Source organism: Bos javanicus, chromosome 2, assembly GCF_032452875.1.
Source record: "Bos javanicus breed banteng chromosome 2, ARS-OSU_banteng_1.0, whole genome shotgun sequence".
NCBI classification, from domain to species: domain Eukaryota; kingdom Metazoa; phylum Chordata; class Mammalia; order Artiodactyla; family Bovidae; genus Bos; species Bos javanicus.
In genome coordinates, this window is record NC_083869.1 from 80,042,059 (window position 1) to 80,058,215 (window position 16,157).

Here is a 16,157-nt window from a genome sequence, read left to right on the forward strand (position 1 = left end):
AGCAGCAGTATTTTCAAGCTCCCAGGTAATTCCAATGTGCCATCAAGGTTGCTCTTATAAACAGGAATCTTCAGTGTAAATTCCAAGCGTATATGGGGTCCTTGCCATTTGACCTCTGCACTACATGCCCTGCCTCACCCACAGTTCATCTTAACCTAAACCTAATCTGTGTGTATATAATGTTCCTAAAACAAATCGGTTATATTTTACTCTTTTTAAACAGACCAGATCCAACCAGTCGTATGTCTACAGCAAATCTTATGATGTCCATAAAATCTTTAGAAGTTAATTTTCCTTCTCCATGCCGTAAATCAGTAAATGGGGACGCCCCGCCCCCCGCCAATTTCTTGAGAGAATTAAAATTTGTTTTTCATTATAGTTAATTGTTCTCTCCATTTTCCTGTCTAAACCTTCTCAGTTAATCTTTCAGGCATCTTGATTTTTAACAATCTATGCATTATTTCTTTTATAAATAAACTTATTTGGGGCAAAGGCAGAGGAGGGATTTGGTTGGGCTCTTTTAAGATATGTTTACCTCCTTTTTGATTCAGAATTAGAAAGTTTTTTGTTTTTTTTCTTTTAATGTATTCACACAAATACCCCAGATCCTATTATACATTTTTCTGGATTCTCAGCAAAATTGGAACATGTGGAAATGTCAGAGCTTATCAGGTTGAACACTAGGAACCCAGATAATTGAGGACGTAAAAGTATCATAAGCTCATGTGCAAGGGCTCAGAGGATGACCTAAGAAGAGGTATTAGAATCCACATCAGTGCAAAAATGAAAATTTCAGTGATATTTTATATTCAAGTGAAAATAAACTCATAGAATATAGAGAAAATTCTTTATTTTTTATTCAGTGAAAAATGGCTGCAGGAATTAAGGTCCTGCCTTTTGGAAAGCCCTGGGCATCACTTTAAAAATTGTACAGGACTAGAAGGAATTTTTTAAAATGTTTCTAATTCTGCCTCTTGACCCTACTGACAGTTCCCATGAGAATGTTTTTCAGCTGAGCTGGTGGAAACCTTTCATTTACTTTGGTCTGTCTCTAAACGGAAGAGGGAAACTGATGCATTAAACCATGGGATGATGACACATGCGTTTGACTGCAAAACATTCCAGTCTCAGCTGGGTGAATGGCTCAGCCTTGCTGGCCACACGTGATCTGATGTTAGTTTGGAAAACAGATTAGTGGAACATTGATACCAAAATAAGGTGAAATGAATTAAAGTTCATTGAGGAGAAAAATCTAGCTATACCTCCTGGTAGAATGTATTCAGTTTTGCAAAGGAAGAGAATTATAATCCAGACACTCCAAATCTTCACAATTCAGCTTGGATATTCTTATAACTGAAAACATGCCCTTAAATTTCTGAGGAATATTTATAGCATCTCCATAAAGTAGCAAATGCTATTCTTTAAAAAAAAAAAAAAGTGAAACAATTCAGAACAATGCTGGGCAATCTAAATTGATTCAATTCTTTTCTAAGTACTTATCTAATAGAGTGGACAGGTTGTTTACTGGGGAACTCTTGTTAGTGTCCTGTAGACCAAAGCAGGACAGCAGTGACTGAATATTTTACCTCTCATGTGACTGAGCTAGTTTTGCACAGGCCAAATGCTGTTATTTGCAATCAGGCATTCTTACTCATCTTGATCTCAGAACCTCATTGAAAGTGGCCATATATCATAAGGCCGTGATAGGCGAGGTGCCATGACAGTTTCAAATTAAAGAATCTAACTAATACCTGGGGAAATGTCAGTGTGAGACCAACTGGTAAGTTCATCTAATGATTATAGGATTTGTTTTCTAAAATACTTTTTAAAAGAAGATTGATTCTAGTTGCAGGGAACATCTTTTGTTCCAGCTTTTTGTATTTAATTTTGTCCTTTATATGCTGGAGAACTTATAGTTGAAGAGGAAGGAGATGATTGAAAGTAGATTTTAGAATGAAAATGGTGAGAATTAATATAGTTCATAATATGTATATGCTTGTTTGTCTGTTGTCGCTATAACTTTTTAAGTCAAAGCATATTTAAAAATTATTTAAGAGAACTGGAATGCTGTTTTTCTAATATTGACCATATTCATATTTGAGTAGGTACTGGAAAGAAAAATGTTACATATTTAAAGGAAAGTTTTCTATAGCTTCAGTCATTCAGTTTTGTGAGTGTCTTTTGAAAAGGAGAATCTTTAATGTTAAATGTTTCTCTCTTACTCTGAGGATTGTTTTTTTTTTTTTTTACAAAGTTAATTTTCTGCGGGGGGTGGGGAGTAGCTCTTGATCTGGGGCCCACTTATTGACATTGTGATTTTTAAAAATGGATTGTTAAGTGCATTGTATTTTTCTGTAGGAAGAGCATTATAAATGGGGACTGCCCAGGGGTTTTCCACTGAGTAAACCTTTGCTAAGACCAACAGCACACTTTAAAGCAATAATACAGCCCAATTCCTAAAACAGTGTTGTTACAAAGTTTTAGAACTTTTAGATAAAAGTGCTATTTCATTTGTTATGCAAAAGACTCCATTGTATTTAAAGTATGGAACCCCCACCCAACCTGTTACATCCAAACTTTGACCTCAGATGAAAGTGTTGAGCTATGGGAAATATCGATTAAATATATAATTAATAGTGCTTTTGCTGAAGTAAGTTATGATCTTTTGAATTAGAACTGCTCCCCTGTTTCATACATTTTCTGCATGCTAAGTTGCTTCAGTCATGTCTGACTCTTTGCAACACTATGGACTGTAGCCCCCCTAGGCTCCTTTGTCTGTGGGATTCTCCAGGCAAGAATACTGGGTGGGTTGCCATGCCCTTCTTCAGAGGATCTTCCTGACTCAGGGATCGAACCCATATCTCTTGTGTCTCCTGCATTGGCAGGTGGGTTAGTTCATCTGCAGACTCCTTCCCACCCACCATCCTAATGATGGAGTTGAAGGAGCTACCTCATTTATTTTACATCTTCCTTTCAATGTTTATTATTTATAAGGAGTATAAGATTTAAATATCTGTCTTAAAGAGTAAAAGACATCATTAGCCTTCTTTGTTGCTGAGAATATACAAGTATGATAACAGGCCAATATTTTTGATTCATCTTTCAAAATCACTACAAGTGGAAAGCTCATGGTTGACATGAGTAAAAACTGGCTATGAATTTTGGGAGTATGATTTTTTTTTTTTATGTTGAAAGGCTGGGCTCAAACTCTAGAATTCTTAATAGAAGGCCTAGATTCTAAAATGTTGGTGTATTTTATATCTCTAAATCCAATGAGTGCTTACTACCCCAGTCTACACTTTGTAAACAGTGTAGAACGGTATAGAACCCAGACGCTTTGCTGTTTACTGTTTCTAGAGCAGTCCAACAAGGGTAAGGGTGGTTCTGAGCTTCATTTAAGGGGATTGTCTAATGGAAAATCCAGTCCAGTATGTTCTTGTGCCAAGAGTTTTAGTGTTATCCTTCAGTCTTTAGGGATGAATGTGCTTTAGACAATGGAGAAAAATTCCATGCGTGGAGCATGGATAGAAAACTGGAGGGAGAGGAGGTGAGTCATTCACGAGAACATGCTCCTGCCTGCTTCCTCCTTTGGAGACTTTGATTCACAGGACTGTCGTGTACAAGAGAGAACCGGCGCAGGGATTGCTGGCCACCCGCAGTTCTCGACAAGCCAAAAAACATCCAAATTCCAAGCTGCTTTGGCGCCTACATATTCATGTGATGGTTCCTTGACCCAGTTTAGCTTTTATAAAGGGGAGCAGAAGAACCTGGTGATATTTAATGCTTATATAAATGAAAAAACTGAGTGTGTGCAAGTTGCACCTGTATGAACTAGTACCAGACTGTTCTTTAATTTTCTGCAAATTGTAAATTTTTGCAACTTACATTTAATGATTTGTGAAGTCTCATTTCCCCCAAATTTGGGACACTGTCAACAACCTAAACATTAATCACAGGAAATATGATTGCCTTCATTTTCAGTAGTAATGAATCACTCTTTGACAGTTCATGGCATGTTTGGGGTCCGTGAGGTAGGTTTGCGAAAAAATGCGGGGTGTTTCTGTAGGAAGTAAGCTGGCTTCTGTCTTATTGACTGTGCTGTTGATTTGGGGTTTTGTTCTATAAGCAGCAGGTTGAGGTCAGAATCAAGTTTTTGTTCTTAGGCTGTTTCCAGAACACTCTCCTATCCCTCTTGTTTGTATTTGAAGGGGACACAGCACGTGTACCACAGGAAGGGGTCGCTGTGGTGGGGAAAGGGGAGGGGCGCCCTGGATCTCAGTGAACCTTTTCACTCTCTTGGTGACTTGCCAAATTTGTCCCCAAGTCTTTGAGTGAATATGTCAAACACATTTTATTTTTGCTGATAATTTAGCATTAGAAGTACCACATTCTGAAGCCTTAGGACTTCAAGCAGGATATATGACATATTATTTCAGGCAAACAGTTTTTATTCTGAGTAGCTCTCACCTAGCAGAACTCCAATTCAGATACCACATGTAGGGTAGGTATTGTGATCCTGTCTTTTGAGTTGATGGGACAGATGTCTTGATCTCAAGTTTTGTGCCAATCAGAAATATAGCCTGGATGATAAAATCTGTCATACGCACCAATAAATAACTGTCCATCAGTGTTTACTTTTAGAAGTTCATTGCAAATTGAGAACTGACTGCATTTTGTGTAATCTGTCCCTTTGTGCACCAGAATGCAGTAAGTATGACCTGTGTGCAGTGCTGGTCTGTTGCATGCGCCTGTGTTAATAGCTTCTCCAACTGTGTGAAGTTTTTGCAGTAAATGGCCATTGATTAACTGTGTGTGGATATGAAGTATATTATAGAAGAACTTACAAAAAAGTCCATACAAGAACTTATAAAAATTAAGGGGAAATTTACTTTAGCTCAGATTTATGCCTTAGGTTGTATTGTGATTGTGAAGCTTTGCCTTGGTTCCTAACTCGCTTGTGTGTATTTATTTCATAGTCCTGTTCTGGAAGCATACCTCCAGCTGCTCCCAGCCACATACTGTGTCAAGGACACCAGTTGGTTCTCCCCTCCCTTCTTCTCATTAGTTAACATTTGAAAATTTAGCATAATTTTGTTTAAATAGCTCCGTGGGTACAAACCTGTTAAATTAAACAGAAAGGATTTACTCCGTGAATTTAAAAAAAAATTAAAAAAAAAAAAAACAAAGATCTGCTCCTATAAATCACTAAAATTTTAATTTTATGTACAAGTGTTAATTTGGGGTAGTATACAGATATATTTTACCAAACTAGGAAAGCCAGGTTTTCTCATAAATGGCATTGTACAGATTATAATAAGGCATCTATTGGTATATCAGACCAACATCAGCTGCTAGTCAAATTGATTAAGCTCTGAGAATTGGAGCACTTGTTTTTTAAAACTTTACATGAAAATGAGTGCTGGGGAATGACCTTCATGTCCAGGACTATATTGATTGAATGTTCTGGTGATAATTGTGTGCCTTTTAAGTCAGAATCTTCAGGATTAAAAAAAAAAACAAACCCACAACTTTTATCTTCAACATTTAACACTGAAAGATTAATCAGTGATAATATATTTTATGTGTAGTTCATGGTTTAGAGTTTAAAATTTCCCAGGATTAATTACTTTACTAGTGATTAGAGATCCTTAGCCAACCTCTAGGTGCTCCCTCCCAGGTATCATTTTACAGTTTGTCCTGGTTGAACTACATTTGATTTTGAAAGATCAGCTTTCAAAAACCTATGACTTTTGATTTCATCATTTCTGGAGAGATTTGAAGGCAGCTGCTCAGTGTTCACAGAGTGGCGAGCTTCAGTTCTGCCATTACGGGCGGCCCCTCTTAGCCTCGAGGCCAGGACTGTCCACTGCAGTGGGAGAAGAGTCAGCGGTGTGGCCACCATCTCTCACTCACTGCCACCGTGTCCTCTCTGTGCAAAGAGGACGAGAGAGTGAAAATCACAAACTTTATTTCCCAGAGATGCTTCTTTCTGAATGGTGTGGTTCTTGGTGTTTTCATCCAACAGACATGCATTTTGTACCCTCTGTATGTAAAGCAATACATTAAGAGTTGCAGATTGTTCAGAAATGGTTTAAGAATGGATCTTTCTAGGCAGTAACTCTGCTGTGAAGAAGAAACTGCTGAGAATCATAAAAGTGATACATGTGTGACCCTTCTGAGAGGAGATGGTTTGTAGCTAGGAGATGATTTTGATGTACTGATTCCCTTAAGTCTGTACTTTGTGAGCCCTGCATTCATTTATTCACTCATCCAGGACACGATGAGTGCTTGTTCAGGTACAAGTTGCTGCAGGCATGGGCTTCCATTAGTGAGCAAGAGATGTGTGCTCAACCCTTTTGAAATGTAAAATCCAGTGACATGGATGAGTATGAAACTAATCAAAGGTGTGAATACACATGTACATGCTTATATACACATAACATGATTTTTCACAAGTGCTGGTATGTAAGAGTCAGAATGAGGGATATGACCCTGGGTCGGGGAGTAAGAGCTCTTTCAGAAAGAATTTCTTGAGCTCCAGAGTTTCACCTGAGAATGGAAGACAGTACTTGGATGACCGAGATGAAGAATCTCACTGTTTCTTTGATGATCTTCTGGGGGGAATGTATTTACTTTTCATTTTTACCATGTGTGGGCTGCTTATTTGTCAACTAAAATTCTTCATTCTCTATAAGCTGCATAACTTGTGTATCCTTCATTCATTCACTTGACTTGTGAATCATTCCTCGCGTGCCTTCAGTGTGCCAGCCTCTGTCCGGGAGCTGTGTGCTGGGCCGCGGTTAGGTCTGCAAGAGTGTGTGACGTTTCTCGTGGAGTGAGATGTTAGAGCTGCATTGTCGTGAGAGCGCTGCTGGCATGCTTTATAAGGCTGTCTTCATTTTTCTCCACATAGGACAACAGCTTTGAGCAGTTCATTATCAATTACTGTAATGAAAAGCTGCAACAAATCTTCATTGAGCTGACTCTTAAAGAAGAGCAAGAGGAGTATATACGGGAGGTAATGTTGAAAAAAGTTTTTAAGTATTCCTTTTTTAACTCATAATACAAATTCTGGTTTCAGAAGACTATTCAGACATGACCTTACAATCAGATGTATCAAGTACCTTTTTAAAGCCTGTTATGACATCTGAGCTGACTGGGAACCTCTTTGCTGTGGGTGCAGGACAGTGCTCAGCACATAGTAGGTGCTCAGTGGACATCAGTTGACGGACTTGAGTCTCACGGGATTCCAGTGCAGTGAAGTAAAATAGTACCCTGTTAAGAAACTAGTCTGAGATGATTGAACGGAAAAACAGTGGTACATCTGTACGAGGCCCTAATACTCAGCAATGAGAAGGAACAAACAAGTGATACACACACGAGTGTGAAGGAGTCTCAGATGCATTTTGCTAAATGAAAAATGCCAGATTCAAAGGCTACATATGTATGAGCCTATTTGTATGTCATTCTAGAGAAGTCAGAGCTGTCGAGGCACCAGTGCTAGAGACATAATAGTCAGTAGTGGCCAGAGGATAGGTGTGTGACTACAGAGGGGCAGCTTGGGGGATTTTGGAGGCTGGTTGTGGTGGTGGTCACCTGACGCTACGCATTTGCCCAAACTGAAGAGAACAGTACACCTAAAAAGGCTTGTATATAAATTTGAAAATATTTTAAGACTTGGTTCCCTCTTTAAAAACATTGATTTTCTAACATTTTTTAATAAAAGCAGATCTTAATGCTAGTGCTGTAGATGTATTATCTCATTTAGATGTAGTTGGAAAATAATCAAGTCATATTTACAGAGTACATTCATCCTTAATTTTAAAACAGATACTTGGTTTTCACCCTTTGATTTTTTTTAAATAGCCAACATTTTTCTATGTATAAATGTATTTATTTTAGACAAAAGGAGAAATTTTATTGTATCTGTATTGCATTATGTTTTGTTTCCATTTCATTTATTGCTTTAATATTTTAGTAATATTACCTATTTTTCTTCATTTTTCTGTAGTGTCATTTTAAGTCAGTAAAGACACAGAATCTTCTTTTTATGGCCTCTCAGTATAGACTTTTCTAATGTGAATATTATCCCCAGTGACTTAGTAAAATAACTCATCTACTCAAAAACTAAATCATAAATATTTCATTTACCATTTGGAATTATTATCATGCTTTAGAAACATTTTATACTTGAATGACACCTTTTTTAACATAAACATCCTAAAAGCCAGATTTATTCTCTTCCTGTCTTCTCATCCTAAAGTGAATACCCAAACTTTGATCTGTAACTTAAAACAGTTTGTACAGATTGTCTAAACCAGTTCTAAGAGTATATAGGAAGATCCTTAGCTTACAGTATGAATTAGCTCTCTTCCCCTTCTGGAAAAATAAATGTTTACACTTACGGACAGACTGTAAGCAGATACAGAATGTTTACATTTGGCCTCCCAGCTTTGGCTTTGTAGCTAGTGTTAGAACCAGTGCCTAGGTTTTCATTTTTTCTTTCTGTTGAAAATTCTTTTCTTAGCAGTGTTCTATTTTTACATTTGAAATAGTTAATGGCCCTAAACATGGGGTTGACTCTAAAATGAATTTCTTCCTTGTGATTACAAATTAAGAACAGAAAAATCTAGGCCTTAATTTCTTGGGTTCAAGTTCTGACTTATTTCCTTATAAACATTGTAAATATATACAAAGTAATATTGACCCGAGGGCCTGGTGAGTAAATGGCCCAGAGCCAGCGAAGTGCATGGGAAATTGCCACAGATGGGAGTCTGGAAGGGGAGGCCGTCTCAGCCCAGGTCAAGGGCATGTATTTCAATCAAATTGTGTCTGTGCTAGACTGCTGCATTACCAGAGTTTTGGGGACCAGAAAATGACATTTGCCACCCTGACTTTTATAAAGGAAATTTTCAGAGAGGAAGTGGAAGATCGTAAGATGGGCAAAGTCTTGTATTATAGATAGTAGTGTTGTAGCATCATTATATGGGATTTGATTATGTTCTTTCTTTTTCAGGACATAGAATGGACTCACATTGAGTACTTCAATAATGCTATCATTTGTGACCTAATAGAAAATGTGAGTATTAAGTACAGTTTTCTAACAAGTTCTTGGTAGTATAATTCACTAGTTACGAATGATCTGACTGCCTTCAATGTTAAGCTTTAGTATTTCCAGTATTTGAACATGTTAGAGAAATAGAGTTCTGTGGAGACTTTTATCACAAGCTTAAGAAATTACACACAGTTCTTAAATACATACATAGAGAGCTAGACATTTTGATACTTAGCCAGTATTCCCCCATGCTCATCCTGTTGCTGTATCACAGAGCCCGGTCTTGACACTCAGATGCTATGCCCTTAGGTACACCGTTCTATCTTATGTGCTGGGATCCCAGGTCCAATCCACCGCTCCTGGAAATAAGAGCCCTGATCATAGGAAACTCAATAAAAAAGATGTTTGCCAAATCAAAATATGCCGTTCCTAAAATTCTAGTGACCTCTTAACATACTATTCAGTGGTTATTATCAAAAAGATGATTGTTGGTGAGGATGTGGTGAGATAGTAATGTACCGATGGTGGGAATGTAAATTGATGTAACCGCTATAGAAAACAGTGTAGAGAGAGAAAAAAAAAAAAAGATAAGAAAACAGTATAGAAGTTCCTCAAGAAATTAAAAATAGCACTATTATGTGACCCAGCAATCTCACTTCTGGGCATATATATATTAAAAAAAAAAAAAAAACCCAGAATCAGGATCTCAAAGAAGTATCTTCGCTGCCACATTCACTGCAGCTTTATTCACAATAGCCAAGATTCGGGAAACCACCTAAGGGTCCGTCCACAGATGAATGGCTAAAGAAGATGTGGTGTACATATACAATGGAATATTGTTCAGTCTTGAGAAAGAAGGAAATCCTGCCATTTGTGACAATAAAGATGGACTTTGAGGGCAACTGAAAGAAGTCAGAGAAAGACAAATACTGTATGATATCACTTGTATGTAGAATCTAAGTTAAAAAAAAAAAAACTCAGAAACAGAATAAAAGGAATAGTGATTGCCAAGGGCTAACGTTTGGGGGAAATAGGGAGATGTAGGCCAAAGTGTACAGACTTCTAGTTGTAAGATGAGAGAGTTCTGGGCTCTGATGTACAGCATGGTGGTAGAGTTAACAACACTGTATTATATATACTGGTGGTTAAGCAAGTAGGTCTTAAATGTTCTCACCACAAAAAAAGAAATGGTAATTAGGTGATGTGATGGAGGTAACTAGCAATATGGTTGTGGATCAATGAACATGTTGTACACCTTAAACTTTCACAGTATTATGTCAGTTATATCTCAGTAAAACTGGAAAAAGTTTACAAAAACAACAAAACTCCATGCAGTTCAAATTAAAGGAAGATAAAGGCACCATCTCGGGAGCTGAATGACATAGGATCCCAGGGGTGGCTGGTATGGATCACGGCCTTGCTTAAGGATGTGACGGACAGTGTGTGTGACTTCACAGATGGCTGAGGGCCATGGGATTTTTCAGGTTACAAATTATGCATGTTAGAGGCTTAAGGTGTGAAAAATTACTGCATCATTTTTAGTAACCTTTCCAAATCTAAGATTTTTGTGTTTACATCATATTTTTTAGTTTATTATGAATGAATTGATTGTGGGAAGACTCATTTGTGTGTAAAAGCTTAGGATCCTGACCTTGATAACAAAGTAATTTGAAGCAATGCGTAAACTTAGGTGTCATCATAGATGAGTGCTGTTTCAGCAATAGAATCACAGGCTCTAAATGTCCAACAGGTCGTTTGCTATTCATTTTCAACAAGATGTTTTTGAATATTATATAGTTCGCCAATATATTTTCCTTCAGTATTCACAATATTCTTGAAAGCTGCACCTTTGACTATTGAATTAAAAAAAAATTCTGAGCCATTATTATTTTTCAATTAAAAAATAAGCCTTGTTTTGAAAAATTTGGACAGTTTTGGATTGTGAACACTAATATTCCACCTAAGCAATTTAAAACTGTAGTCTAAAATTTAGAAAATCAATCGATTTCCTGAAAAGTTTTTCTGGTAAGTTTTGTGACCGAAGTAATTTGCTGAGGGAATTTTAACTTTCAGAAGTTGTGACTAACACTTCTTTCTTCATAAATGTAACATTGCACTTAATTATTTCCCTTTAAGAAGGGGGGTGGGGGAAGGAACAGTGGTAATACACCTAATATAGCTAAATTATCTCAGCCCCAAATCCCCTTGCATATGTGATTAAAGAAACTCATGTCCATGTAGGATCCTGGATACATAAAGGAAATGTTTCCTTTCAGCAACACCTAACAATAATGTTTATTCTGGGGATGTTATGAACACACTTGATGCCTGAGAGTCCACACTTCCCCCAGATTTTGTGTGTGAAGTGTTTAAGTGCTGGTCAGAGGATGTCACGGCCTTGTAAAGAGAAGAGGAGAGCCATGAGACTTTGCCCTAGCGGAAGTGGGTGGGGCTAATGGTCAGTAGATTGTTCTCCATGGAATGGAGACGTGTGGGCCTGTAGAGGCAATCAAAGGAACAACAGCCTTTATTTAGCAAAGTAGAAGTTTCCTGGTTTTTTTATTGGGTTTAGTTGGGCTGACAGCTCTTGGGATAAATATGATCACAGGGTCTGAATACTCAGCAAACAAATTCTCAACTCATGTTTAACATCCATTTCGAAATTTAATATGGAAAGAGAATTTTATTCTAAACAGATGATTCTTGAAACATAGCTTGATTGCACTGATCATTAAAAGCAGCATCCCAGTCACATCACTTTTTTTCCCAGTAAAATAAACTATTTTGAACACGTGAGCAATTTGGAAACATCTGAAACCAATTTCCTTCTCAAGCTATGAATCCAATAATGGCCTTAGAAGACAGTGCTTTGTGATTTATGACCACATGTTATACAGATAGTAGTGTCAGACTAGTTCCTGACTTTCAGATTTGCTTTTTGGTCTTTGCGGTATAAGTTGCCTTTTTCTAAACTACATAAGTTTCAGTCATCAGCCTGCTGAGGTGGCTGAGGTAACTCCTACATCCTGTTCTGTGGGAGAGGCACCATGGATGGGGGGAAGTGGGGGGAACCTCATAAAGACACTCCTGCCCCCTCCTCCAACACACCTGGGACACCCTGGAAGGGGTTGATTCCTGTGTTTCTCTTTGTTATTTGTTTTGATTCTGCACTTTTTGTTGTAACAAAACAATTTTTCTTGTGACTAAGTTGACTATGTTTAACAGCATAATTAGGAATAATTATGAAAACAATACAGTGAGGAAGGAAGGAAACCTTTTTATTTCCTTTCTCCTAGAACACAAACGGGATCCTAGCCATGCTGGATGAAGAGTGCCTTAGGCCGGGCACGGTCACGGATGAGACCTTCTTGGAAAAGCTGAACCAAGTCTGCGCTACCCACCAGCATTTTGAGAGCAGGATGAGCAAGTGCTCCCGGTTCCTCAATGACACGTCCCTTCCTCACAGCTGCTTCAGGATCCAGCACTATGCTGGCAAGGTGTGGGAGCCCGGGACCCCAGGGAGGTCACAGTTACTCCTTGGAGGGCAGACACCTTGCCTCAGAGAAGGCATTCTGACCAGCGCCAGCTCTGGAGGATAAATGGAGCTCCTGAGGGGTTGTAGAATCCATGAATGTTTAGTGGGCATAGAATCTGGATCATATTGAGAAAAATCTTACTAGTACTGAGATCTGAAAGGAAAGCCAGTGGACCTAATCAAAGAGTTCAAGTATATATTAAAAAATAAATTTTATTATTTTTAGGCTGAGAGCTAGCCTATAAAAAAGATCTAGTGACACATAAAAAATTTGCCAGTAAAAATGAGCAGTCACTAAAGAGATACAGTAAGGTTTTAATTTTTTCCATTTTATTTATTTTTTTGATGTGGACCATTTTTAAAGTCTTTATTGAATTTGTTGTAGTACTGCTTCTGCTTTATGTTTTGGGTTTTTGGCTGCAAGGCATATGGGATCTTGGCTCCCTAACCAGGGAGCTAACCCACATCCCCAACATCGGAAGGCAGAGTCTTAACCACTGGACTGCTAGGGAAGTCCCTACAGTAATTATAAATAAGCTTGCAAACGTCAGAGGAGAAACAAAATCTGATTTTGTATTTAGTAAATATGAAGTTGTTTTGTTGTTGTTTAGTTGCTAAGTCATGGTCCGACTCTTTTGTGACCTCATGGATTGTAGTCCACCAGCCTCCTCTGTCCATGGAATTTTCCAGGCAAGAATACTGGAGTGGGTTGCCATTTCCTTCTCCAGGAGATCTTCCTGACCCAGGGATCGAACTAGAGTCTCCTGCATTGGCAGGCAGATTCTCTACCACTGAGCCACCAGGGAATCCCAAATATGAAGTATATAGTATCTAAATTACCTTTAATTTCAAAATGTTGGAACTTGGTACTTCATTTTTTTTTTCACTAGCCCATGTTATTAAAAAATACTTTTCTGGTCAATTTCCCTGCTGGTGTAGGATGTCTATAAAAATGTGAACGTTATCTCTGTTTTCCCCTATCTCCTTTTAAACACGCTTGAATTGGCGTATGTAAACTAAAAAATATAAGTAAAACCTCAAAAATATGATTGAATACCCAAAAAACCCTAAAATCCTTTGAAAATGTTATGATAACATTTTTGAAGTTTATTCTTGCAAATCCTGAAGGGTAATAGAATTTATTTTGAACTCCTCTGTGATTTAGACAGATGGAATTTAAACTTGGAGGCTAATTTGGTATTAGAGTGTGACTAATGTGTTGAGGGTTTTTTGATGGAGAAAGAAGAGGCTGCAGTATAGATAGTCTCAGGATATTTTTAACAGCTGTTTGATGTTCTGGTGTGCAGCGTATCAGCTACTGAGTCCCATGTGCTGCTCATAGGTGCTGTACCAAGTGGAAGGATTTGTGGACAAGAACAATGACCTTCTCTATCGGGACCTGTCCCAAGCCATGTGGAAGGCCGGACACGCCCTCATCAAATCTTTATTTCCCGAAGGAAACCCTGCCAAGATCAACCTGAAAAGGCCTCCTACAGCCGGCTCACAGTTCAAAGCATCCGTAGCCACTCTGATGAAAAATCTACAGACCAAGAATCCAAACTACATTAGGTATTTCTGGCACATAAAATTCTTTGGCCATTCAACTATGAAGGCATTCACAAGGAGGATCATTTTCCTGTTTGCTTAATCTGAGTATAGCCCAAGCAAAGGGGTAACTAAAGTACTTACAGTTCAAATCATATGGTGTCTTGGGTGTGTTTGAAAAATACTCCAGTGCCCCCAAAATAAGGAATTTTAAAAAGGAAAGAAGAAGTGTGGCGGGGGATGGGAATAGATACTTAATTGGGTTGTTGGCATACAGGAGTTTGCAACTTTCTGTTTTTTTTTAAAGACAAGAAACAAAATATAAATTTATTTCTGATAAGGTTTTGCATAAACTCTTCTGTTGGATTCATTGTGGATTCTTGTAACATTGACTTGGCCCATTGACACCTGAGTTGCAGGTCTTGTGTGAGGAAGCATATGCCTCAAGTAATGATTTCTGAAACAATCGAAATTTTTTCAAAACAAGACAAGAACCCCTTTTAAAAAATCTGGTTTCTTTTTTTGCTTCTAAGTCATCATAGATTTCAACATTCAGTACAGGCCGATTAGTATTAGAGTTGGCTATGTGTGTACTTGATGAACTAGGTGATAGAGGGTTTGTCTAGCAGGTCAGGTTTCATGTGGCACATGCATGCCCACACATACTTTCTCCTGTTGTCTTTGAAAATTCAGTTATGAGGAAGTTAGCATGAAGAATATTTTCGTGTTTGGCTTGTTGCCCTAATATTTGTGTTCATAGCAAATGTAAATAGCATCCCCTGGTTTGGTTGCCAACAGGTTAGAACATATATTAGGTAAGGATCCTAGTTTCCAAAAAAATGAACCAAGAAACTTTGTGCGATCAGTGTTTTGTTATTCTCATTTGAGTCAACTTTTTTTTAAACCTTAAGATTCTGTTAATTGAGGTATAATTTGTATAGAGTGATATGCACAGATCCTAGGTAAATGGCTCCATTGGTTTTTCACCACTGAATACACTTTGGTAACAACTACTCAGATCAAGACATGGAATGTTCCATCACCCCCAGAAAATTCCTTTCTTCTCCTTGTCTTTCAGTGGTTTTAATGGGACTCTAAGAATTCTTAGTTAATAAACTCCAACGTTGTGAATATATCATTTTAAGTGTGTATATATATATCTTTATCTTTAGACTCAGTTTCAGATTCATTTTAAGCTCTATTTTCCCCAGACAGGTATCTTGTTTTGGCACTGTGTAATGAAAAGAAAAACAAACAAACCTCTATTTTTCACTCATTTGCCCTGATGCCTTTGTCGAAAATCAGTTGAATATATGTGTAGACATCTAGATCTAAACTCACTAGTTTGTTCCATTGATCTGTTTGTTCTTAAACCAAAAAGTAAGCATTATTTTTATAAATGTAAAAAGGAAAATCATAGAAAACACCAGGGTCAAACTATGTAAGATTTAGTTGTTCATATATTGTATATGCATGTGGATTTTATTTGACAGTTATGGTGAGGCAGATATAACCATAAATGTTTAACAGTATATTAATTAAGATATAAAGATTGCTCCCGCAAGATCCAGAAATAATAAGGGCCTAAACAAGATTAACATTTATTTCTTATGTAACTTCTAAGTGTATGGACTTCAAGGCTAACAGAGCAATGTCTTCTGTGTTGAGGCTCTGCCATTTCCAGGATATCTCCTTTTATGTATATAGTCAGAGATAGCTCTCTACCATGTCAACATGCCAACCAGCAGTTAGCAGAAGAGCAAAGGGAGAACCAAGTTCCTTTTAACGACACATCAGAAGTAGCAAACATGATTTCTGCTCTGGCTAGAATTTTGGTCACATGGCCACACTTACCTACAAAGGAAGCTGGGAAATCTAGTCTTTCCTTGGGCAGCAAAGTGCTCTGTTTAAAAGGAGGGAGATAATAGGGATTTAGTGAGACAGCAGTGTTTTTAACTGTTTGATTGAGGTATGTAATATACATATACACAATCTAATATATGAAGCTTAACTGTGGAGGCT

General features: G+C 37.7%; 1 protein-coding gene across 6 annotated transcripts in view; it reads left to right on the forward strand.

Annotated features, from left to right (window-relative positions):
• MYO1B (myosin IB) overlaps nt 1-16,157 on the forward strand; it is a 200,084-nt gene that overhangs the window by 153,054 nt on the left and 30,873 nt on the right. For all 6 annotated transcript variants that reach the window (XM_061440561.1, XM_061440580.1, XM_061440571.1 and 3 more), the window contains 4 exons: nt 6,914-7,018; nt 9,017-9,079; nt 12,352-12,552; nt 13,933-14,159. In XM_061440561.1, the coding sequence (XP_061296545.1) occupies nt 6,914-7,018; nt 9,017-9,079; nt 12,352-12,552; nt 13,933-14,159 (596 nt within the window). The remainder of the gene's footprint in view (nt 1-6,913; nt 7,019-9,016; nt 9,080-12,351; nt 12,553-13,932; nt 14,160-16,157) is intronic.